General features: G+C 28.1%; 6 protein-coding genes across 7 annotated transcripts; 3 read left to right on the top strand and 3 right to left on the bottom strand.

Annotated features, from left to right (window-relative positions):
* Positions 1-249: 249 nt before the first annotated feature.
* Positions 250-7,378, bottom strand: LOC126550332 (uncharacterized). Of its 2 annotated transcripts, XM_050201661.1 has the most exons (7): positions 6,977-7,378; positions 4,768-4,833; positions 4,609-4,686; positions 4,273-4,532; positions 4,063-4,196; positions 3,838-3,999; positions 250-2,845 (listed from the first exon to the last, which is right to left on the bottom strand). In XM_050201661.1, exons 1-7 carry the CDS (start codon positions 7,231-7,233, stop codon positions 2,465-2,467), a joined length of 1,338 nt encoding a protein of 445 aa, XP_050057618.1. In that variant the 5' UTR covers positions 7,234-7,378; the 3' UTR covers positions 250-2,464. The 2 variants fall into 2 exon arrangements, with proteins under 2 accessions (XP_050057618.1, XP_050057616.1); XM_050201659.1 differs by having other exon boundaries at positions 3,838-4,196; positions 6,977-7,376.
* A 2,731-nt stretch (positions 7,379-10,109) lies between these two features.
* On the top strand, positions 10,110-13,972 carry LOC114124265 (calpain-3-like). The gene is made up of 5 exons (XM_050199615.1): positions 10,110-10,533; positions 12,841-12,912; positions 13,017-13,137; positions 13,402-13,502; positions 13,570-13,972. The coding sequence occupies exons 1-5, from the start codon at positions 10,318-10,320 to the stop codon at positions 13,837-13,839; spliced, it is 780 nt and encodes a 259-aa protein (XP_050055572.1). The 5' UTR covers positions 10,110-10,317; the 3' UTR covers positions 13,840-13,972.
* LOC114124264 (INO80 complex subunit B) lies at positions 13,472-15,706 on the bottom strand. Its single transcript, XM_050199617.1, has 6 exons — positions 15,590-15,706; positions 15,212-15,290; positions 14,813-15,072; positions 14,479-14,752; positions 13,979-14,140; positions 13,472-13,816 (listed from the first exon to the last, which is right to left on the bottom strand). The coding sequence occupies exons 2-5, from the start codon at positions 15,250-15,252 to the stop codon at positions 13,999-14,001; spliced, it is 717 nt and encodes a 238-aa protein (XP_050055574.1). The 5' UTR covers positions 15,253-15,290; positions 15,590-15,706; the 3' UTR covers positions 13,472-13,816; positions 13,979-13,998.
* A 226-nt stretch (positions 15,707-15,932) lies between these two features.
* LOC114124259 (zinc finger protein 511) lies at positions 15,933-17,306 on the top strand. Its single transcript, XM_027987450.2, has 4 exons — positions 15,933-16,272; positions 16,340-16,550; positions 16,615-16,730; positions 16,811-17,306. Exons 1-4 carry the CDS (start codon positions 16,115-16,117, stop codon positions 16,896-16,898), a joined length of 573 nt encoding a protein of 190 aa, XP_027843251.1. The 5' UTR covers positions 15,933-16,114; the 3' UTR covers positions 16,899-17,306.
* A 1,407-nt stretch (positions 17,307-18,713) lies between these two features.
* On the bottom strand, positions 18,714-19,857 carry LOC114124266 (mitochondrial import receptor subunit TOM22 homolog). The gene is made up of 4 exons (XM_027987458.2): positions 19,581-19,857; positions 19,394-19,499; positions 18,940-19,067; positions 18,714-18,858 (listed from the first exon to the last, which is right to left on the bottom strand). Exons 1-4 carry the CDS (start codon positions 19,716-19,718, stop codon positions 18,796-18,798), a joined length of 435 nt encoding a protein of 144 aa, XP_027843259.1. The 5' UTR covers positions 19,719-19,857; the 3' UTR covers positions 18,714-18,795.
* A 1,220-nt stretch (positions 19,858-21,077) lies between these two features.
* LOC114124263 (U4/U6 small nuclear ribonucleoprotein Prp31-like) lies at positions 21,078-24,566 on the top strand. The gene is made up of 9 exons (XM_027987454.2): positions 21,078-21,356; positions 21,419-21,616; positions 21,685-21,889; positions 22,481-22,650; positions 22,721-22,878; positions 22,941-23,081; positions 23,165-23,314; positions 23,396-23,620; positions 24,394-24,566. Exons 1-9 carry the CDS (start codon positions 21,233-21,235, stop codon positions 24,502-24,504), a joined length of 1,482 nt encoding a protein of 493 aa, XP_027843255.2. The 5' UTR covers positions 21,078-21,232; the 3' UTR covers positions 24,505-24,566.
* Positions 24,567-26,579: the final 2,013 nt, after the last annotated feature.

Genomic DNA, 26,579 nt, shown 5'->3' with positions numbered 1-26,579 from the left:
TGCATACGAATAAGGTTACATAAGACATGTTTTTCAATCACGTGTAAAGAAATTACAAAGTTTAAACCACCAGTGACATTAGATAATTGAAATGGAGCTTTTGATATTTCATTATTCAAATTCCTTTTCAATTGTTTTAAAGCATAGTGAATGGTCAAAAACAAATCATTGAAATAAGTTAGTATTTCATGACGTTCGATTCAATTGGTTTTACATATTTGTAATTTGTATTAAGAATAACTATTAAGATGATTAGGAACATATTTTTTAATAGTTTAAATTAAAATACATTGAAAAGAAGCTCAAAAAGATTTAGCGACTGAGGAAATCGTCAAAACAAAATTGAGTTCAATCAAAAGCAACGAGTATTTAATGCATAACCTCCAAAGGTATATTATATATTAAAAAAACATAGTTAAGTATTAAGTAACCATAGGAAGTGTCACCACTGGATGGCTCCTTCCATTACAACAATATTACTTCCAATTGTACTTTTATCTTATACTCTTATTGTATTAATGATACAGATAGTATCTTACTAATAAAAATAAAAATAAAAGATTCTTAAGTTTTAAGGTAATATTAAAAAACAACCTAACTTATAGAAATGATGTTTATTTTATTTTATTCAATACATAATGTCGTTTTATACATAAAGTTCAGTTTTGAAAATACATCAGAAAAATGATAACCTCCAAAAGTAATGACAGTCAGTCATGTTTGGCTAGATACGTTTTTTTTTTGTCCAAAATTAAACACGACTTAATGAATTAAGCAGTTATATAAAGACCAAGAAAATTTCACTCCGGAAGTATATAAAAAAAATTCGATATCAATTGCAAATATTCAATGCGTAACAAAACTCAATCCCAATGTGACTGAACTTGAAAAGGTATCAAATGGAGCTTTTTCCTAGAACAGAATAAAAATACTTCGATAGCAACTATCTGAACTATCTACCTAACTATTTAGCTTTTAAGAAAAATCCATTTTATATTATTAGCTTTAGTGTTATAGTGAATTTATCCATTATTAAACTGAAAGGTTAGAATATTATCTATGATATCTCATAATATTTTAGTAATATTATATATTTTCAAAGTGAGTTAGGTTCATTTAAATACGGTGATAGTTTAGCCGCTATAAATGCAACAACCGAGGAAGCGTGTGTGCAGGAAGAACTGGAAGTTTAAAGTGATCGTTTAGCCATTAGAGAGGAAAACCCGAATCGCCGATCACTATGTAAGCGCATAAAAAGATTTTTAACAGTAATCAGCTTATATGACAGGTACATTTTTGTTTTGTGAATCAGAGGCGTAAAGTTTATCATAATATAATGAGCAATTTTTTTTTTTCATGGTTTGCTTGTTATATTATAATAAACTTTACACCTCTGATTCACAAAACAAAAATATACTAATTATATAAGCTGATTACTGTTAAAATAATGTATTTTATGCAGATGGTCGGCAAAGTATTTCATTGGTTCGTCCATTAAAAAAATTAAATTAAATATTTAACAACACGAAAAGATTAAACTATGCTAAACAACAAAACATGCACCTAAAAAATCTTTTTTGCGCTTACATAGTGATCGGCGTTTCGGTTTTTCCTTTCCGACGGCTAAACGTTCACTTTCAACTTCCAGTTCTTTCTGCAAACACGCTTCCTCGGTTGTTGCATTTATAGCGGCTAAACTATCACCGTATTTAAATGAACCTAACTCACTTTGAAAATATATAATATTACTAAAATATTATGAGATATCATAGATAATATTCTAACCTTTCAGTTTAATAATGGATAAATTCACTATAACACTAAAGCTAATAATATAAAATGGATTTTTCTTAAAAGCTAAATAGTTAGGTAGATAGTTCAGATAGTTGCTATCGAAGTATTTTTATTCTGTTCTAGGAAAAAGCTCCATTTGATACCTTTTCAAGTTCAGTCACATTGGGATTGAGTTTTGTTACGCATTGAATATTTGCAATTGATATCGAATTTTTTTTATATACTTCCGGAGTGAAATTTTCTTGGTCTTTATATAACTGCTTAATTCATTAAGTCGTGTTTAATTTTGGACAAAAAAAAAACGTATCTAGCCAAACATGACTGACTGTCATTACTTTTGGAGGTTATCATTTTTCTGATGTATTTTCAAAACTGAACTTTATGTATAAAACGACATTATGTATTGAATAAAATAAAATAAACATCATTTCTATAAGTTAGGTTGTTTTTTAATATTACCTTAAAACTTAAGAATCTTTTATTTTTATTTTTATTAGTAAGATACTATCTGTATCATTAATACAATAAGAGTATAAGATAAAAGTACAATTGGAAGTAATATTGTTGTAATGGAAGGAGCCATCCAGTGGTGACACTTCCTATGGTTACTTAATACTTAACTATGTTTTTTTAATATATAATATACCTTTGGAGGTTATGCATTTAATATTTAAAAATTGAGCATTAAATACTCGTTGCTTTTGATGGAGTTTGATTTTGTTTTGACTTGATTTCTTCCCCAGAATGGAATTAGCCATCTCCAGAAACTCTTTTTTTGACTCCGTTCGTCCAAAACATTTTCCAGTTCATTCGCATCAATATCGATGACTGTTTCGTGTTTAATATCCTCGTTTACTGCCGAAATATCTTTGTTTTCTTCTAAGGCGAAATTTTCTTCACCCAGAGCTACTTCATTTGATTCGATTTGTTGTACATCGAATCCTGTTTCGTGTTTAGTATCCTCGTTTACTGCCGAAATATCTTTGTTTTCTTCTAAGGTGAAATTTTCTTTACCCATAGCTACTCTATTTGATTCGATTTGTTGTACATCCTTAAAGTAATATTATGATTGAATTATTTTCAGGTTACGTAAATTTATTAACAGCATGATCTGCATAATTAATCTTTTTTTGGAAGGAGGTTCCCCCTATCTTATTTCTGTTACATAACACAAATATACAGTGAGTTCCTCTTAGTATGATAACATTGGTTTAGGTCACTTTGATTCTATTGACCGGTTAATACCACAAAACATTTTTTTTTTAATGATTCAATCATAATTGTATGGAAAAATATCAATTTATATATTTTATATTATTTTGCTTAAGATAAAATAATAAAATAAATACATCGAAAATAAAGTTAAGAAACTATCTATTCTCGATTGTGTACTTAAGAATCTACTAATTTTATTTTCATATTAGCCTGAAATCAAAATCCATGTACATTAATATACGTATAATTTTAATTATTTAAAATTTAATCTATAATGTGTAGGTATACAATGCACGTTGCACATCGTATATAATTAGTATAATTCTATAATAAAACAACTAAAATCAGTTTTAAATACAATAAAAACAAATAAAACGTTCATAAAAGTGATTCAATTATCTAGTACTTTGTGATTCTGATTTAATAAAAGGTTAATTTAACATTAGTAACATAAGGTTTGGTTTGAGATTTTTATTTTTGATTCCAATAAATAGTTGATTCTATAAACCAGTGATACAATAAACAGAACTCACTATATATTATATTATTTTTGTACAATTATTATACAAAACAATAATAAATATTATTTTGTATCACACTTTAAACACGTTGAGTGCTGTATCGTGAAAACCTATAACCATAAATTTACTGATCAACTTTGGACATACATTTTATGTTCAAAAACCCCTAAGACGTGTATACATTAAACAAGTTACATGGATCCTGCAGGCTATTCAAATCTAATTATTTGTACGATTATTCTATTTGTAAATATGAGTATGTTCTATTATGCTCATATTATTATAATTGTATGAATCATAGGTGTACCTGCAATATGTTAACAGCTAAGCTGGTAATTGGATCTTGGTACGTCTGCAGAAATGACTTATGTTGTTGTTTTTCTGAATTTTGCAATTCATCTCCTTTATTTTCTTCTATTTCATGCACGCTTTTTGGTGCAATGATTTCACTCAATATACCTTCCACCAGCTCTTTTATTTCATCCTTCACTAAATCATAAACTACTTCGCCGACAGGCAATATACCTTCCACCTCTTTTATTTCATCCTTCGCTAAATCATGCACTACTTCGCCGACAGGTGATAATAATGACTGATATGTATTGGATGACATTGAAGGTATATCGATACAAGTCGAAAGTTCTGACAGTTGTGCATATCCAATACCTTTTAATATAGTTTTATTTTATTTTATTTAAATAGGGCTGTTATAATAAGTGTTTTCTATATTGAATAGTCTTACCTATAGCTATTGTTGAATTTACTACTGCTTTATTTATTGGAATGCATTCAATGTTCTTAGTATTTTCAGAAGATATTTGTTTTTCGATACCGCACATTTTACAATGAAAAAAGAATATTGAGAAGTATCCATTTATTTCTTCTCTTTTAAAAATCATGTCTGAAAATGAACATCCAAGTCCACCACTATGACGAATATTTTGAATTTCGTTGAAAATATGACCTATATCAACTATTCTACGACCATTCAAAATATTCACGCTACAAAATAATTAAGAAAATATAGATTTACTTGTATTAGAAATAGGTAAAAAAAAATGTTTAAATATAATCATACTTCAAAGATGTTGTACTGGACAGTTCATTTAATACAATTGAACGATGATCATTAATGTTCGATTTAATGTCAGTGCATCTACAATAGAAAATATAATAAAAAAATATTAAAATCGTATAACATATAAGAAGTAAACATATTATTTAAGTATAATCATACTTGAGAGATGTTGTACTAGGTAGTTCATTAGTTAAACCATGGTTAGTAATGTTCAATTCTATGTCACTATGCAATAGAAAAAATAAAAAAAAAATAGTAAAATTGTATTACATAATATGATTATATATTGAATATATAAAAATGAATCTCTATTTCACTTGGTACACGTGCGAACGGCTTGACCGATTTCGCTAATTTTTTTTTTTTGTTGTATTTGTAATTGTCAGGTGAAGGTTTTTATGAAAGAAAAAATTAAAAAAGTTACGGGGTTAAAGGAATATAACGTGGTGGTGATGAAAATAGAGTGACCCAAAAAATAAACTTAATAATAATAATATTAAAAACCTAAAAAAAAAAAATAAAAAATAAATTTATAAGCAAAATAAAAAATAAATGTTTAAATAAATGAAAAATAAATTAATTAATAGTGTATTAATGTCTGAATCTGAACATTGGTTTGTCGACGGTACATCTATATTCATACAAATATACACTACTAGCTGACCCCGTGCACTTCGTTGCCCGTTAAAAATGCCAATGCTATAATATGATTCACTAAGACATTTTCATTGACCATTTTTATTCTCAAAAAACTTGTTCAAGCACCACTTTAAAGTGTGAATTTTGTAAAATGCTTTCTTATTGCACACTAAATTTATGGTACGATTTTACGAATTTACCGTGTAAATTGAAAGCATCGATCTATCATTGCTCAGACTCTACGTTTATCAGTCAGTGAGTTAGTCAAGTAATAATATTATAGTCATTCTGCTTGGTGTTGCCCGTGAGACTCTTATGATTATGCGAGCTGTATTTTATCATGTAGGCATCCACCCGTGGTGGATTGCGGACCCCGCGAGATGTATACCTACGTAAGTTTATTATATCTAACCCATTAAGTTTCAAAATTATATCAATTTTTTTTTACTACAGTGGATAAAATACAATAATGTGCCATCTCGTGGTTTTCATATTGTTATGTTAGTTTATTGCTGTGATTTTGAGATTTACTGTGAACATTGACTTATTTCGCTAATTTTTATTTTTGTTGTTATGGTTTTGACAAAATATAACAACAGGTCTATAACTATTATATTCAATCATAACCAACAGCGACCTTAATATAGTTTATTTTCTTGCTGGACAGTGACGTCATTACACTACCTATCATTACATTTACATAAGCGTCTTCTCCTGCGACCAATAGGAGCGAATCATCAGTGAAAAATGTTACAAAAACGGGGAAAATAAATAATAATAATAAAAAATTGTTACTATTGTTACCGAAAATAAAATAATAATAATAAAAGTCTACGTAACAACAGACCATTATTTATAATAATTCATAACTCTTTTGCTTATTAAGTAAGAGAATCGATCAAATGCCATAAACCTTTCCGTGATGAGCTCTTCAATTAAAAAAAAACCATTACGATCGGTTCAGTAGTTTCCGAGAACATACCACTCAAAGGTTTTCATTTTCACATTTATATATTAGATTTACGTATTTAAGTATAATACTGTAGTACCAGTAGGTTTTGTATTATGTTCAGATTTAGATATTAACTCTAATTTCATCCGATTCGTACCACAAATTTAATGTGCAATAAGAAAGCATTTTACAAAATTCGCATTTTAAAGTGTTGCTTGCACAAGTTTTTGAGAATCAAATTGGTCAATGAAAATGTCTAAGTTTTGAACACCGTTAAACTGAATATTAAATAACAAATTAATCAGAATTGGTATTTTTAATGGGAAACAAAGTGAACGGGGTCAACTAGTATATTATACACAATATACTATACATATACTTAACTGCTGCTAGAAACCAGAGCAGCATGTATCGGGTATCGGCAGTTATTAAATTCAATTTTGCGTAAAAAATTAGTTTTTAGATTTAAAAATATGGCTTACTGAGTGATTTTAAATCAAAAACCCTTTCATAAAAGTCGTAGAGAACAATATTTTGGAGGCAATGACTTTTCGGTTTTTAATATATCCAGTACTTAGCAAACAATGAACAACGCAAAAACCTATTTTATTAATTATTATAAATGTGTGTAACTTTTTAACTAAGTATAAATTTAAAAAAAGACTATGTCATCGTCTCTAAAATATTGTTACCTACAAATTGTATTATGAGATGTTTTGCTATAAAACCGACCAGTAAGCTGTATTATTATTAAAACACATGAACATATTTTTTTACCATTGGTGCAGCGTTGTCTCCTTAACGATTTCATTATTGTTAATTATTTTGATAGTTGATTTCATGAGTTCTAGTTCCTCTTCACGTTTTAACTTCATTTCTAGAAATGCCTTATAACAATTGCGATGGCATACTTTTCGACAGTCCTTACATTTGTATACTGCCTTGAAGATGTTTGATTTCTTACAGTAAATACATTTTCTGTATCGATACGGAAAAGGCGTCGGCGGTTCAACGAAATCGTGAATTAAATCCATTTTTTAAATATTTAATGAAATGTTATAATAATCACGAGCTCTATTTGTAAATTCAATGACAAACAAATGACAGACAAATTACAAATAATATAAATATCAACCGAATGTTTGAATAACACGCGTTACTAATAGCATCAAGCAATTAACTTAATCAATTGTTTTTAATTCAAACCATATATTATTATTTATTAAATAGAAATGTTTTCGGGTTGAGAAATTCTACTAATCGATTGAATTATTTTCCCAAACTCTATAGATGCATGGATATAATATAATTTAGTATTAATAATACTATGTATAGTGATATGTATATAGTATATATCTATAAGTATTTTAGAATTAATCTAAGTATTTAAAACAATTTAATTATTGTGTATAATAATTAATAATTTTAAAACAAATTTTGTTAATCAATATTCATCTGGATTATTTTATTATTCAATGTAACGTCTATACTATATAATCATTATCATATAAGTTATAATCAAATATTGCTCTGGTTCCATTAATGGCGTAGTTATCTACAATTTATTGGATATTGTTAAATATTTATCATTTATACCTAATAAACCTAAAGAACCATCGTAAAAACATACTTAAAAACTGAAGACTGAACAATAAAGTTAAGCACGCCAAAGGCGTACAAGCATATTCAAGTTCGGTCACCAAAAACTACGAACTCTTTATTAAAATATGTATAAATCAAAATAAGCCGACCACTGCTGCAGGATCCCGGACGGCCGGGCAATGAATATAGGTACTTACCGCTTACCCCTCCTTCCCAGTAATACGCAAACGGTAGCAACTACTATGAGCCATGGTTCGTTTTTTCATATACTATTAACGTTTTTTTTTTTTTATTATTACTAATATTACTCATTAATATGATAGATAATTGACTTTGTTGTTGTGTATTAGCTGCTTGTGATTCGATCACAAGTTTAAGCAATATTTCATTTTGATTTTGTATAAGTATACCAGAATTGCTTAGTCAACTATAAATGTGTTATGACACCATGTGAGCAATTGTCCATCAATCTTTTGCAGAGAACGGTCCGAGCTTATCGTGCGTCGATTCAAATAAATTGCTAAAACCTTAAACTTACGTTGTAAGCAAAAATGTGTTTCATTGAGAAATATTTAAAAATACTTCGTGCAAAATCTACACATACGGCTGGAATTTACGTGTTCAACAAATAAAACGTGACTGTGAGTATACATTTAGTTAGTAATCCAGCTTTTATAATAAAAATATTTTTTTTATCATATTTCTATTATGATATTACCTAAAAAATCATTTATGAGTACATTTTACTCATAGTTCGTTAACACATTTTTAAAATTCGATAACAATAATCATTTATAATAAACCATAGTTTTGACTAATATTTTGAAATAAAAGTGTTTACTAAAAGCTGTTTATTATTTATGTAAGTGTTAATGGGACAATACGGCTTATTGCAAGATAAATACAAGATATTATGTTAGATATTACGTACTTGCATCATGAATACCTAATATAGGAGCTATTTTCACATAAATTTAAAAATACATAACAAAGTCAGAAATACTTAAATACTTACTTGTGTATTCACTTATTTACTTACTTACCTACTTAATTTTGTTTAAAAAAATAAACATTATATTAAATAATGCGTTTGAAATTATATTTGTGCATGCTATTTTATTGAAAAACTAATTTGTTTTATGATACTTGATAAGTTTTAACATACCAAAAAACTGTCATTTGATACGGTACAAACACCAGATATATTAAAACGGCCGTTCTCACGGCCAAAATATGATTGAATATCAAACAACTTGTTTAACCTAACCTTAGGTAAGGAAACGCAACACGCATGATAACACAAACACATGTGAATAATGCGATTTTCCACAAGCAAGATTCACACTAAAGCCGAGGGAAAACAACACGGTTGGCATCTGGCGACCTCATGAACGATGTTATTTCCACTCAAAATTCAACTCTTTCTCCACACTTCAAGCCATCAAGACCTGCATAACAGCACACCTTCGACGGCCAGAAGTAAGGAGAAACCACCGCGTATATTTACGAGACCAGCCATCATATTCCGACGACAACCGACACTAGTGCGGCGACCAACAGCGCCGAACCATCATTTTCACCGCTCGGTCCGTAACCTGGACATCCAGAAGTCGTCGTGACACCAGACCGACGTTTTCGACGTTAAGGCCAACGGCTCCGTGACTGCGGCTTGAACACCGGCCATAGAGAAGCATCGCCTCATTACGAGCCCTGTCGTACCAGACAGTGATACACGTAAACTAGTCCCCCCTAAGCGCGCCTGCCTAGGCCACGCTACCCGGACGGACCCACGAACCGACGCCACTTGCTTGAGCGGGCCGGACGTGACAATCCGTACCTCCGCCCAGAATTGTATGAAATATAAATATTCCGCAAAGTGTCAAATGGTCTCGAACCTATAGTCCGTACGGTCTCGGGTTCGTGAACCATATCCCTATGATTATAATTAATTTTAATTTTATACAGAAATAAAACAGACTGATTACTTAAAAAATCGTCAGCGTTATTTTTGCACGGAACATACACGTTGTCATTCACGTTACACGTTGTCGATCACAGATATTTTGTCTATCTCCGACGATCGTCTCATATTATCGTGTGCAGTTATTCGCTTATAAATTTACGTATACGACGTAACAATAATGTCGGTGTGATACCTGCGCGAAAAATATCGAAAAATCGATGTCCGAACCGCGTGTATGGTGTTCGTATACAAATAAGAGGCGTGTGTAGACGGTGAAACACGCGATGTGTCTATTATAAATGAGCGCGGTGCACCGCGTGCTGATGTGTGACGGTTTGTGGCTAGTGCGACGGGCGGTGGAGCGCAGTCGTCGTGTTCGGCGTGCGTGCGCTGCGGCGGACCGCGGATTGGCAGACGTTTGCGCGGTTAAGTCGGGTCGACGATAATAATAATATTATTTATACACGACGGAATATTGCGTGAACGTCGCCGCCGCCGCGTGTACGTGTGCCGCACATGTCGATAGCCCGCCGCAGTGGCGGGACATGCGGCCATGGGATGTGGACACTCGGATCGCAAGTCGTCCGGCTCGCGGACAACGACGTCTGCATCGCCGTCGCCGGACCGCCGGGACGTCGTCGGCGCGTGGTGCGGCGGCCGGGTCGCGCGCGGTGGCCACGACCGCAGCCGCGGCGATGATGCGTTCGCGCACTACAACGATTACGGCGCCGCGGGATTTCCCGTCCACCGTATCACCAAAGTAACGCAGGTAACTCAGCGGGCGGCGGCGATGATGATGCGCTCGTACGGCGTGTGCAGCGCAGTGCAGTGCACGAGCATCTTCACGGTTGTCCCGTTTTAAAGCCGCACGAATAAAATAAAAACGAGCAAATTAACGTATATAGTGTCTGCAGTCCGGTTGTGTTGATAACTATTAAAATAATGGAACCATGTCGATGTCTTTTGCGTTTTCGTCCCTTTAATCCTATACGATATAATGTTATCATATAGCTAAAAAATCGTTTCATACGGATTCAAAATATGTATTTATAAATTTGATTTTCAAGTTTTGGGCTTTTTCTTGGAGTTTAATATTTATTGTTTTGTGTTCTAGTGTCATTTTTCCCTATATTTTTACAAAATTTTTTTTATTTTGTAGCCTTTAGAGGTAACACATTTTCTTAAATTTTACATCTCAAACAACATTTTTATATTTCTAAAATATTTTTACGCCTATACAATAGAGGAGGATTTTTTGTGATAACATTTCACGTGTATACAGCCATACAGGACGTGCTCACATTTATACAGACTTCAGTGTAAAATAAGATAACTATTAATATTAAATTTATAAATTTAGACTACTAAACAAAATTAAATTGATATTTTTAAACATGGCAAAAGCAAAATTATTAACTGTAAGCAGATAACTCAATAACTGATTATGTAGTTTTTGAAGTGTATTATTATTATTACTAATAATGTTTAATGACATATTTACCTATTGGCTACTATAAATTATAATAGTATGCTGTTTTTCAAAAATTCCGTATAGGGTAGGTACCTACTCTAAAATTAACATCTCAGTGCAAAATAAAAACATTAAAATGAGATGTTTAAATAACATGTAATTTATAAGAAATATAACAATTTAAATGACATTAATTACCAAAAAAAAAAACATCTTTAGTTGAATCTAATTTCTGCAGAAATTTCATGAAATTTTTGATGAAGCTACAAGCCATTATTTAAAAAAATAACATTAACATTAATATAAAGCAAAAAATCATAAAGATAGATTTTGTTAAAATATTTAAATACTTTCCTATAGATAAGTATACCCGAGGTTTAAAATTACAACACTAAATCTTAAATTTTGAAACGATCAATATCGATGTTATACTGTTATATGTCTTATATAGATTATAGGCATACTGGCATATTGTAAGATACTGCAGGGCGCAGGCTATAATATGTAAATCGATAATCTATACGTTTAATACATTAAATAAACAAGCCGATAACGAAAACAATACCTAATAATCCAATATAATCATATTTTAGTCCGCATTCTGGGTTTTTACATTTCTTATTAATTTTTATTATTATTTTATTATTATTTTTTTTTATTACAATAGCATAATAAACAACAAAATTCGAAGCTGAAATAATTAAAAAAAGCAAAAATAAAAATTGGTTTATTGGTTTGGAATCAGAATGACGTGAAATGAATTTATAAAAACAAATTAGATCTCTATACCTATCTCATATTATATAAAAAAAGAATTTGCTTTAAAATCCGAGGCCTAATTATATATTATATTCATAGTAGGTGCATAAACCTTATAATTATAACATTAAATATATAACATATTAAATAATATGAATTAAATAATGAATCATTTATTTATTTATCATTTACAAAACAAACTGTAGCCTTCTAGGTTTTTTCGCTATTTCATCAATAATTTCTTCAACATCCAATCTTATGTTGTTATGAATGTTAAGAGAATCTAAATAACTGGTGAAATTTTCAAGTATCTAAGACTTATATTTTTTTTAAATAAAAAATATTGAAAATCGTTTGAGCATAAATAGTCATAAACATAGTTACGCGATTTCGTAAAAATTTAAAATTCAGACGCTCATAGCATTTTTTCCTATAAATTATAATGATGCATTGAGTTTCTTCTACAGCTATTTGAAGGAAAACTTAGTGTTGAATTTTTTAACCTTAGATATAAATACAGACATTTTTATGAATTTTCAACACACATCATTGACCATTGTAAAATAAGTACATTCATCTCTTTGTTCAGAATCTAAAATAATGACTATGTCAAATTGCCAAGTAGTTATTTGTATATTCGGTCTTATAGAAATCAATAACAAATATATTAATCAATAATGTATTTAAATAATCAATTAATTTTTACTTTTTAAAAAGAATTACTTCTTAATTTTTAAAAATAAGTACATGCAATAGGTACCTACATAATTCAAACTATTGCAATTGACATTATATTATAATGTACTTCACGATTAATATTAACAATTAATTTTTATATTTTATTAGGTTGAACAAGTGGATGTTTGTGAAGAACAAAACAATAAAATATCTATTCATGATGATTATAATAGTTCTATAGTATGTAGACAAAAATTTTTATTTTACTTATAACATAGGTGCACAATAATGCACATTATAATACTTTAATTATTTAAAATAACATATTTATATTTCACTAATAGGGGTTCCCAGAAGTATTAACAATTAATGGTAGTTGGATATATGGCTTAAACGCAGGAGGATCAAGGAATAATTTAGATATGTTTGAAACAAATCCTCAATATTTGCTCAAATTTCCTACAGGTAACATTTTATTGTATATATTAGGAGACTCCAAATGGCATCTGGACTATGAGCATATTTTTTATGCAGCCCGATGGTCACGTAATTATAAAATATGTAATATAGTTTTGACATTTTTATAATATAATGATGGATAAAACTATTTATTTTGAACCATGGGAAGTTTGTCAAATTTCAAAATGAACGCTCATAGAAATTAATTGGTGATACCTAGTATATTATATAATTATAATTACATTGGAAATTAATATTTTAAATTTTCAGGAATTTTAGAAGAAAATTTATTTGTTACAATTAAAATAATATTAAAAATAAAACGAATACACAAAAAAAATCCATTATACGTTGCATTTTTTTTATTCAAAGTAAATTCAACTATTATTTATTAGTAAAATAAACTGTAAAATTATCATAGACAAACATAATTTTTAGAATGATTGTGAACAAAAAGAAACATTAGGAGCTGAATATTTTTTGTGTACTGAACCAGAAGGTAGTTCAGGAGTATTCAAAGCAAAACAAGTGATCTCAGAAACATTTGTAGTGTCTACATTGAGAAGCTATGTTATTGTACCAGCTACCTTCAAACCATTTCAACAAGGTGAATTTGTGATCAAAGTGATGGTTGACCGAAAAATTGACTCCGAATTAAAAAAGTTGATACCACCAACAAGACCATCTGTTGGAAATATCAAAATATAATAACAATCATATTTAAAAAAAAATATTGAATTTATAATACATTGATTATTTGATTTTATTTGAGTGCATTTAATTGTTAATTAGTTATTAAGCAAATTAATGTATTTTCACATAAATAAACAACTTATATACTATATACCTAAAAATATGAGTGTTTAATCAGCATACAGTGTTCCAAATATTTAATTGGTTTGCATTATAGCATTGTAAACTACACAATGGTAAACCTGTTCGAGAACATGAATATTTCTTGGGATTTTCACAGCCATCTACACCACACATTTTTTGAGCAGGTGGAAGTCTGTTTAAAACAAATCAATAAACAGAATTAGTTAAATAGAGATACATTTTACACATAATAATATTTATAGTAAAAACTAAATCATACATATTAAAACAAAAATAGGGTTTAAAAATGCATAGGGTGTAATCTTTTTAAAAAATGTTTCCCCTTGTTTAACTGACAGCAGAGGAAGCTCTGCTTGAACAATATTACTCCTCTGCTGCAATTGAATAAGGTGTAACCCAATATGTTCTAGTGTAAAAGTAAAAAAATGTGAAGATAGTCATTGAAGAATAATAATTATTTATGTCTTAACAATAATTATAAATGATTATTATTTAAATAATTAAACATACTTCACAACAGATTTTTTGAGAGGAAACTCAACACCTTCTGGAAACAGTAGAGACACTTTGTCATTTTTACTGACATAAATAATATTATTGACGGTTTTTCTTGCCATCCGACCTTTAGCATTTGTTTTAGATTTACTTTCATGTTTTTTCAATAATCTTTCCATTGTGCGTTTTTTATCATTCTCCCTTTTTTCATCAGCTTGTTGTTTTCTTTTTTGTGACTTAATAGCTTTTTTTTGTAACATTTCTGGAGTTAATACCTTTTCCCGATATCCTATAATTATTAAATTATAAAGAAATTTGATTAAAATAATAACAATTTAAATTTAAAAACCTGAAGGCAATGCAACGAGTTCTTCAGTGAATTCTTTATCAGACTTTCTATCAAACATAGCTCTTTGTCTAGCAGTCATCATTTTTGGATCCTTTTTTTTAATTTTCTTCAACTCATCATCAACTTCATCTAATTTACCCGTTTCAATCGCTTTTAACCATCGTTCTTCATCACTTGATCCTGGATTGTCTTTATTATTCTTTACTTTTTTTTTCTTCACCCCCGAACTTTGCAAGGTTGCTTTGGTTGTAAGAGGCGGGCTTAAACAGTACATTTTAATAATAATAATATTTATTAATATTTTATACTTAAGTTATTATTTTCTTCTACTTATTTATAGTTTTTAATTAAAATTTAAAATTGGAAATAATTTAAATTTATAAATCAAAAAATACTAACCTGGATGTCATTATATCGACATATTCATCATGACCAGACATGTTGATTAAAATTTAATACCAGTAGCATATACAATTAACTAATAATAATGAACAGGAAAGTAAAAAACATATTTATATTAATTGTTCTACAATGGATACATAACTGTCATAACTTATTATTAAAATATAAAATATAATAATAATAAGAAGTTTTTAATTTTCTACATGCTTTAAATTATAAAATTAAAAATACATTTTATAATTATTTTAGCAGTGAAGTTGGTATGAAATTAGAAATAAGTATTTTCAACTAATAAGAAATAAGTTTTTGATACTCTATGAATTCTAGATAACTATTTTATATTTATCTTAATAATAATAATTATTAGTTCTATACTTTGTATGTGAAGTGTGAAAAACGACAGTGTTATATTATACTTAATTTGTGCTTAATTCTACCAATTCTTCTGAGTAGTCAGTACTGACTACTGACTACTGACTAAATAGTAAATACTATTTTAATTTTTAATCATTAATCGTACTATAATAATATCCTTTATCTGTTGTATTTACAACTGTTATCAAATGGTTAAACCTTATCGCGGAGTATTTTAAGTAATATTATTTTTAAAGCTGGTAAGTGGTTACATAGTCCGTGATCCATTATATACCACAGATATATAAAAATATTTTTATCCATATCTGTGATATAAATACAATGCGTATCAGTTATTACTGATAAAATAAATGGATGGATGCCATTGCCCATTAGCTTAATTATGTATTTCATCATATTATTTTGGTTTATTTAAAATGTTTAAATGTGTTATTGAGAAACTAGAAAGTAAAAAATGTTGCTTTTATGATTTCAAATTTTTATTAATAATATAAGAAAAGCGAGAAACTTTTAACCACATAAATCATGGCGAGCATTGAGAAACTTCAACATTTACTTGATCGTGGCAAAGGGCATAAGAATATGGACGATGTCATTTTCAAAAAAATCGACGACTCACTTAGAATCTATAATCGAGTCGGGCTTTTTGATATTTTTGATAAATCTCAAAATGAGTTTTATATGTACAAATAGTTTTTATTTAATAATATTATACATTTTGATGTAGGGGTAACTGAATTATTTTTTCAGGTCTGATACTAGTGATACCTTTTTATGCAATGTGGATGGTTGTAGTTCAACTTTCACATCAATGGCTGATTATGACTTACATTACAATTCAAATCATCGTTACACTTGCACTTACTGTCGTAAATTATTACAATCTGCACATCTCTTAGATTTACATATAAGTGAATTGCATGATAATTTTTTTAAAGCCAGCTCTGCCAAAAAACCTATGGTATTATTTAAAGTATTAAGATTTAATTATAATATTTTGATTATGATTTTATACAAAATTACAGTTTAAATGTTTCATTGAAACATGTGAGACACTGTTTTGGAATTCTGAAGAACGAGATACTCATTGTAAAGATATTCATAAAATGTCAAAGAATTTCTTGCAGCATTATGGAATAAAGTAATAATACAAATAATTATTTATATTCATTTTATACTATTACTGTCAAATTAATACACTATCTTATTTTTATACTTCAGAAAAAATAAGAAAAAAAACAAGAAAACGAAAAATAATAAACCTCCAAATTTAGAAGCAATGTTAAGTTCAAACATGGTTATAGATTAAGTTAAAAAAAAGAACAAACTAAAATTAATAATACCTATGTAACAATGTGTATAAATTGTACAGATAACCGCCCATTCAAGACTTTTGTAAAACTAAGTATAAATTATTGTATAAATCAACATTTCTTAAGAATTTATAGATTATTATGCTGTACTCTTAAACTAGTTATTAATCAATAAATGAGTTATATGGTCTGAACGAATATTATTTTATTTCGTTTCAAATATTCTAAAGACTATAATTGACTATATGACTTAATTTAATTCAAACTTATACTTAACAAATAAATTGGATTGGCATGATAGTGTTTATATATGTAATTAAAAAACATAATCAATATTTGTAATAAGTATTGTATTTCTCAAAATGTATTTCTTTGGTTATTTTATTATACTGTTACTTTTATCATTATTGTTAATGAAAATTTTTTTTTCATTTGCCTACTGCTTGTAGTATTGCAGTAGTATCCACACCTTCGACTTCGATAGATTCATCAAATTACCTAACATTTTATTAATGATGATATTGCTCAGTTTACCATAATCCAGTGGCAGCTTGTGGATAAAATAGATGGTACCTTGGTGGTGCACATTTATAAAATTATATGGAATATATATTAAAACAGAATTCAATTATAATAAAAAAATTGAACTAAAATTTTAATTTTAATGAATACTTTTTTTTCTCAAATATATATATGTATTAAAATTTGTGCCTAGTGACTAGTGCCGATAAACATAAACTAATATATCATAGGTAATTAATAATTATTAATCGGAAGCATTTTTATAAATTACTTCAATTCTTTTTTTTTTCGGCAAACACATTTATTTATTTATTACCTTTTCATTAAAACTATACAGTTGTTAATCATAAGTTCTTCAATTAACATCATAGAACATTCATTATAGATAATACTGATAGTCAATTTTCTGACACAGTGCTAGTGTGCTAGGTATGTAAAAAAGTTTATCCTCTTGAACGTTCAACTTTAGCAATAGTCATAGGTATAGTTATAAATGTATAGTAAAATATCACACAAATCAGATTATGTGGTATTGAACGGTATCATTTTGAGGAAACTGTGGAATTGATGTATAAAAATGTGTATTTTGAAAAACAACTTTTTTTTTAAAAGCATGCGGATATCTTTCTTGTCAGGTCCGATTTAGAATCGGTGTCAGCATAATTAGTTAGCTGTGAATATATACCAGGGGTGGCCTAACCGCGTTTCGCGAACCGCAAGCGGCTCACCACATATACTTTTGCGGCTTGCATCTTATTGTACCTAACATTTTTACAAACAATTTTTTTAATATGAATTTATATATTATATAATAATATGATCTTTTTCTTTTACATTTATTTTGGTTCTTCCATATTTATTAATACATTTGGTGGCTCGCGAGTCTCTTCTCGCTGGCCACCCCTGATATATACCATTAACAGGGGTTATCAACAGTGCTAGATGGTCAATAGCTTTAAGAGAAAATTATTTTTATACATGTAACAAATAATTATCATTTTTGTGTTAAAAAAATGTGATGAAATTAATTTTTACAGTAAGTGAAAGGAATTACATTTTCAAATTAAAATACACATTTTTATTAATACAACTATTAAATTAGCTGTAATATACATTAAGGACTACTTAAATAGATACATTAAATAACATAATAATTAAATTACCTGCCATTTGTAAAAAAGTTTCATAAAAAGTATAATTGTTTAAGTGTCTTTATTGTATTTTTAAATTAAATTCACTTATCCCAAGTAAAAAATAAAAAGTAATGAAAACAAAATTTTGAGACTATATGAATTTAATACAAATATTTATTTCGACAAAGTAATAAACTAAGGTAGATAGGTTAAAAATATAATAAACGACAAAAATATATTAATTGGGCAGCATAGTAGTTCCTCCACCTAAGTTACCTGCACTACCAGGACCAAGAAGCAGCTAAAATAAAATAAAAATGTATTATAAAACTAATAATATACTTTTTTATAAATAAAAATCAATAAATATTTAGATAATTACTTGTTTCGAATGATTTTTCTGTGCTTCTTCCATTTGTATGCGTTCGGTTTCAAATAATACGGGCATAAGTAATAGAGCCGCTGTTGTCGAGATATACCATGTCGAAGTACACGCAAATAAGTAAGTTTCTATAAATGGTTTTGCATTATTCAATTTTTTTTTTTTTTTTTCGTATGGCGTATTAAAGTCCGGGAGTAAGCCCGAAGGCCTAGTTCGGACGCCTATTTGGCAGAATTTCTAATGGGGCACCCGTAGGTTTCTGCCATGCCCCGGGGTGGGGGATGGCGGCACTTATTCTTCGGACACCGTGACTTGCCCGAAGAAAAATGCCACCCGGTGACCGCGGATCGAACCAGCGACCGGCTGCGCCGCAACCGACGCCTTAGATCGCACGGCCACCTCGTCCCCCTTGCATTATTCAATAATTCATGGTAAGGTGGAACTAATTTCTTACCTACGATGGCTTTACCAGCGGTGTTAACTAATTTTTCGGTGCCTTTTCTTAGAGAATCTGGGAACATCTCAGTTAACGCCCATAGACGTTCGCCTAATGTTTCATCCTACACATGGCAAGAAAGATATTGTATAAAAAAAGTGCTTAAATAAGACAATGTGGATTATATATTAGTATATTAACGAACTTCTTCGTCGTCATCGAAGTTTTCTGACATTGGCGTTACATCCTTATTACTGTCGGTCATCGATTCCATGCCGCTGTCTGTGCTCCAAGGTTGTACCTTGTCTGAATCCGACAATTCTAAGTCCTCTGCAGTGGTCATTAGACTAATACGACCGGTAGCAGCGTAAATTACTGTAGGAGGAGCAAAGTAAAAACGTGTGGAAATGGAAAAAGATTAGGAATAATATGAATTATGATGTATTACACGGAGCACACTATGGTCATTCTCTATAATTCAGGCAACGCGCCGTGATAATCTTATCAAATAAACAATCAATAGGCCCTTATCAGCTGTTTCTGACCAATATAGATTTCGATTCTCCTTGGCATCATCGAAAATAAATTCGTGTGAATTATTTTATTTGAATTGTATTTTTTAGTATTAAAATATAATAGTTTGTATTGAGATTACAAACTTGAAACTATACTACTAAGTACGTATAACTAAATAAACTAATAACTAATAAGCAAGGCCATAACTGGAAATTAATTTCGGAGGGGGGGCTTAAGCAAAAAAAAATGTGTTCTAATTTTATTATAATATTTTATACATAATTTATTTATTTAATATATATAACATTAATTTCAAAATTTCGGGGGGGTGAGTTGGAGGTTGAACCTCCCCCCAAAGGTACGGCCTTGCTAATAAGTATAATATAATATGTGTTAATTGTGTTAAAAATAACAGATTTATATTATTATAAATAGTAAACTGTATGGTACAGTTCACTATTTTTTTTTCAGTGGTTAAAAAAGGAATACAAATTTAAAAAAAATTGTTTTAAAATGTACTGAATTAATTTTTAATGCATCCCGTTGACTATTCCACTACATGTAAGTAACGTAATTAAGTTGTTATGTAATCTACTTAATTACACTATGTAATAACGTTTGTATAATTATAGTCTTTAATTATTTGAAGGGTAGAATTTTAGATTACATCATAGTATAAGGAATTATACTATGGATTGCATTTATTAGATAATTAATTATTGTAATCAAGGTGTATTTTATTTTTTTAAATACACCTTGATTGTAATAATTTATATTTTTGTTAACAGTGTCAATTGATTCGTGTTCATACCATAGAGTAATTTCTCTGTATCTCTGTCATCTCATTTATCGCGCCAAATGTGGAACCAATGAGAAAGCCGAATTTACGTATGGGTTTTATTTCGTGTGCATAATGGTAATATCACAGAATAAAACAATAATAAGATCTAATAATAAGTAAATAAATAAGAAAAAATAAAATATATTAAATAAAAAATATATATATATATATATATATATATTAATATATTATATTATTTTATAATAATATTATTATAAATAATAAGATAATTAGATCTTCTAAGACCGTGTGCCGGCCGGTCGCACACTAACGCCTGATAAGCGTCAGCCAACGAAGGCTGCAACTGTGGAACGCACCGTTACGTGCACACGAAAACGATAACATATAACAAAATGAAACGAAACGGAACATGCTACATTGAATACCAACAATGTCTAATGCATCATAAGTATTTTTAATTATAATTATTAATAATTAATATTGATGTTTTATTTCATAGTTTTTAATGTAAAAAAACAAAAGACTGAAGACAATTTAAGATGTCTCTGGCCGAAGAGTTACTAGCAGATTTAGAAGAAGATGGATTTGATGATGAGCCAATGATCATACCAGAGGAAACTCCTTATGAACTGGAAGAAAATGCTTTGATTCCTAACCAAAATGGTAATTTTTATAATATATATTGTTTTGTCCAAAAAATAATTATTTTTTAAAATCATTTTCAGATTTTAAAAATGCTAAAATCCGCGATCTTGCTAAATTACGAGATTCGGAGCGTTTAGTGAATATAATGCAGCAGATATATATATTTCAGAGCAGACAAAGGAAAACAGAAGATGAATTAGGACCTGTAGAGTCTGATCCTGAATATCTCTTAATCGTGGAGGCAAACAATTTGATTGTAGAAATGGATGATGAAATTTGTAAAAAAAATTTTAAATTCAATGTACTAAAAAACTTGTATAGTTATTAATGGTTATTAATATTACAGTAATCATACATAAATTTGTTCGCGATAAATATTCAAAACGATTTCCAGAATTAGAGTCCTTAGTTGTTGGGCCATTAGAATATGTGCAAACAGTTAAAGAACTAGGCAATACACTTGAACAATCAAAAAACAATGAAGTACTTCCAACATTTCTTACTCAAGCTACTATTATGGTTGTTTCTGTTACTGCTTCAACTACACAAGGGTAAAATGAATGAATGACGTTAAAAACTTTTTGATGCGATACATATCGGTTATCCTTTCATATATGCCAGCTTATATTTTAGTATGAGGTTGGTGATAATTGCCGAGACACAACAATAACATTTAAGTATATGTAGTAGTAGTTGTGATTGTTGTATTATTTTATAAAATCAATGACATTTGTTGTATAATTATGTTTATAAGAAAATATAATAAAACTCAAAAGCTCACTATGTATTAGAATATGTTCGATGCAGTAACAACATATTTCTTACTATGTCTAATAGGATTGTTTGCTTATGGACGGAGTATAAAGACATGTATTTAAAGCTATTAAGAACTAACTTAATTTATTTAATCACATTTATTATACAATTATTAACAAATTGTTATTTTTATTTATATAATAAATAATATCTTAAGATTAATTTCTTATTTCATTCTTGTTTTGATCTCTAAGTGTTAATGATTTATGCAATTCTTATATTATTTTAAATCCCTTACCATTAAATATTGATATAGATTTATTTATTGAGGTTATCCTTTTTTTAATTTAAATTATATAAAATTTTTTATTTTTTATCTTTTCTAGACAACTTTTAAATGAAAATGAACTTTTTGAAGTTCGTGAAGCTTGTGATATGGCTATTGATCTTAATAAATTAAAATTAAAAGTTTATGAGTACGTAGAGAGTAGAATGACATACATAGCACCTAATCTTTCTGTTATTGTTGGTGCATCAACAGCTGCAAAAATAATGGGTAATTTATATACATATTTTTTTGTTTATTTCTTTAGTACAGTAACATATATTTTTTATATTTTTTCCAGGTGTAGCCGGAGGGTTGACAAATTTATCAAAAATGCCAGCATGTAATGTTTTATTATTAGGTTCTCAAAAAAAACTTTTATCTGGTTTTTCTCAAGTCAATGCAATGCCCCACACTGGTTTTATTTTTCATTGCTCTTTAGTACAAAATAATCCACCAGTAACTATTAAATAATACATTTAACTTTACAAATATACTTAATTTAAATTATTTAATTTTAGGATTTACGAAGAAAAGCAGCTAGGCTTGTTGCAACTAAAAGTACATTAGCTGCAAGAGTGGATGCTGCACACGAGAGTCTTGATGGACATATAGGAATGACATTAAAAGAAGATATTGAAAAAAAATTGGATAAATTAACGGTTGTCAAATATATTTTGAATTTATTTTGTTTACTTTAAATTATAAAAAATGATTAATTACATACAATATTTAAAATCTATAGGAACCACCTCCAGTTAAATTTATTAAGCCTTTACCCAAACCAATAGATCCAGGCCGAAAGAAGCGAGGTGGTAAAAGAGTACGCAAAATGAAGGAACGTTATGCTGTTACAGAGCTACGTAAACAAGCAAACAGAATGAATTTTGCAGATGTAAACATCAAATAATATATATATTTAATACAATTAAAATTTACTTATATTTGTATTATACTTATTTTTACTTAAATTAAGATTGAAGATGATGCATATCAAGAAGATTTGGGATATACTCGAGGAACCATTGGAAAATCAGGAACTGGAAGAATTCGTCATGCCCAAGTCGATGAAAAAACAAAAGTGCGAATTTCAAAGACTCTTCAAAAAAATTTACAAAAACAGCAAGCATGGGGTGGTGCTACTTCAGTTAAAAAACAAGTATCTGGTACTGCATCTAGTGTGGCCTTCACTCCTCTTCAAGTAAGATATATCTTAAATAGCTATTACATTTTTAGTAGAGATTAATGATAATAAATACAAAGAGATTGATTTAATTTATACTTTTAGTGTTGTATTTCAATGTATATTTTTATATATTATAAATTAATTGAAAAAATAATTAAATTAATTAAAGTAACAGCATATTGTATAGATATTGAAGCTACTTAAAAGTTAAATGATCTAGTATAAAAGTATATAAATTATTCATTAGTACTACAATGTTGGTTTAAAATGAAAAATAAATAGTATTTTGTTATATTATTTTTAACTGGTATTACATAATTATCTGTAAAAAAACAATTCATTATTTTATAGAAAAATTAATTTAAAAATATAAAATTAGTATGATAATGTTATTTTATTTACAGGGTTAGCGAACATGTTTTTTCATTTCGCTATGTTTGATTTATAGTTAAATATAGCCTATTTGTATTATAAATAAAAAAAATATTTTGATCATTTAATTTAGTCTTGAATGACAAATGTACCATATTTTGTTGATCTTTTTCAAATTTTACTTTTTATGTAGTTAAGTTATAATTCAATAAATATTTTATATTTTCTTCTTTCTCTACTTTGAATAGTGGTTTGCAATTTATTTTAAATTAATGTTTATTAATATTAATAAATGATTTTTATTATAGTTATGTTTAATAAATCATTTTGAATTAATAAAATTAATGTTTAAATATTTTAAAAGTAATGTTTAAAAGTGTTTTGTAAAGTTAATTAAAATATTTTTCTCTTTTTAGGGATTAGAAATAGTGAATCCACAAGCAGCTGAAACTAAAAATTCTGCTATAAATTCAGCTAGATATTTTTCCAACACTGCAAGTTTTGTAAACGTTCATAATAAACAATAATAAAACTTAAAAGGTGTCAATTTTATTTATGTAATAAATTACTATTATTATTATTTTTTTAATCAATTGTTTCATTGATGTGAAAATATCAAATTATTATGATTCTAATAAACTGTGTTCTACATGTAAAGGTTAAGAGGATATTTTACTGATAACCTGTTTTTGATAAGATAAACAAATATCATTGTAACAAGTTTAGCAAATAAGTTATTATTCAACAGTTTTTAATTACCTGTGGACTATTAATATAATCCAAAAAATATTTATACTAATATTATTATTTTACACCTATAAAAGTTTAAATAACAATGCATTATTTAAATTATAATCCTCTTAAAGCTTCTGAACTATGTGTATTTCTGTCATAGAAAAAACAGTAGTTTTTTAATTAATGATAAGAAATATTCATTTCTCAAAGAACTTGGTTTAAATGAAGAAAATGTAGGTGTGTGATGGAAAATGGGACGCGAATGGCAATGTTAGTATAACATAAGGGTTTTAGAATTTTTTAAATATTTAAAAATTACTTGACAGATTACTACATCGTATTGTCCAGCAAATGGTTTACCAATAGCATCAGTATGTAATGGTAGTAATGAAGATTACGATAGATGTGTGTCAAAAGCTCTTGAAGCATGGAAGATATGGTCGGACATACCTGCTCCAAAACTTATAAATTTAAAGTATCAGTGAATAATATTTTTGAATAACATTACTACAAAAAAAAATTAGTTTAAATTAACTATTATGGTTTCATTTTTTTTTTTTTTTGATCTTTTGAATTCCGAATAAGCTACTTAGAGCCTTTCAGAACTTTGTATAATTTTTTCAAACTGAAGTTTTAAATATTTTATCAAAATTTCATGATTTTAACTAATTTTGTGAAAATTTGAATTTAAATAATTTTAATAATAACTTATGAAGAACTTTGTATTACATTTTTTATTGACAATTATTGAAAAAAAATCAATATCAAATTTCTATAAATAGGTAACTAAATTTAAAAGATTTAAGATTCAAATTTTAGACTATATTATGTAAATGGTTAATAAAAAAATTGAAGTATTTACGGTAATTTATTTTATGAAGACAAGTATACTATAAAAAAAAAAATTGATTTTATTAAAAAAAGATATTCCGTAAGAATTCCCTAGTCTATTTCTGCTCTTCCTAATTTTTAAAAAGAAGTACTAGGAATTTTTACATTTGACCTCTAAAGCCGAATAGATTCTATTTCCAACTAGAAAATATAACGAAATTAATAGAGAAAATATTAGCAATTTTATACTTTATTATTTATTTTAAAAGATGATTACACAAAAAAACATACCTATTATAAAATTAATACATTCATATCAGTTCCATTTCTCATTGTTCAAAATCTAAAACGAGATTAAAAATGGCAAATGCCTATTACTCATAGACATGCAGTGTCAATTGGTTCATACCATATAGAGTAATAAATTACTCTATAGAGTATTACTCTGTGGTTCTAGGTTCATGCCTACTTCCTGATTATAGCTATTATTGTTAAAATGTTAATTCAATTATTATCATAGAATACCTACCTATAATAATAAAAATATATGATTTTAATGATATTATGTTTATGTCATTGTGATTTATGAACTTATAATGAAACAATAATAAACGTAAAAGTATTAATTCCAAGAATAATAGTTTTTAATTGGGTACCTATTACAAAATAACTAATATGCTTATTGTTTTGATAATTTAATAAAATCAAAATTGATCAAAGTTTGAACTTTAAAATCTCTATTGGTATCTTTCAATTTCATTTTAAGTGATTTAACTGTATTAATTATCAATAGGTAGTGAATAGCCAGTAAAAGTAAATTATAATTATAACTGATTTACTTACTACTCACAGTCCACACTCCTCATAGAAGATTTAAATATGATATTACTTTTGTTTCGCAAATTTTTGTAAGTTTTATTTTTGAAATACCTACTATAACACTGTGAATAATGAAAAAAGCATTAAGGAACTCAATTGAATCGTGATCGTGACAGTGGAAAATTATCTAAATAATATATATGACAAACGAATGAAC

The sequence above is a fragment of the Aphis gossypii genome, chromosome 2, assembly GCF_020184175.1.
Source record: "Aphis gossypii isolate Hap1 chromosome 2, ASM2018417v2, whole genome shotgun sequence".
In the NCBI taxonomy this organism is placed as follows: Eukaryota; Metazoa; Arthropoda; class Insecta; order Hemiptera; family Aphididae; genus Aphis; species Aphis gossypii.
This window is presented reverse-complemented; position numbering and strand designations above follow the sequence as displayed.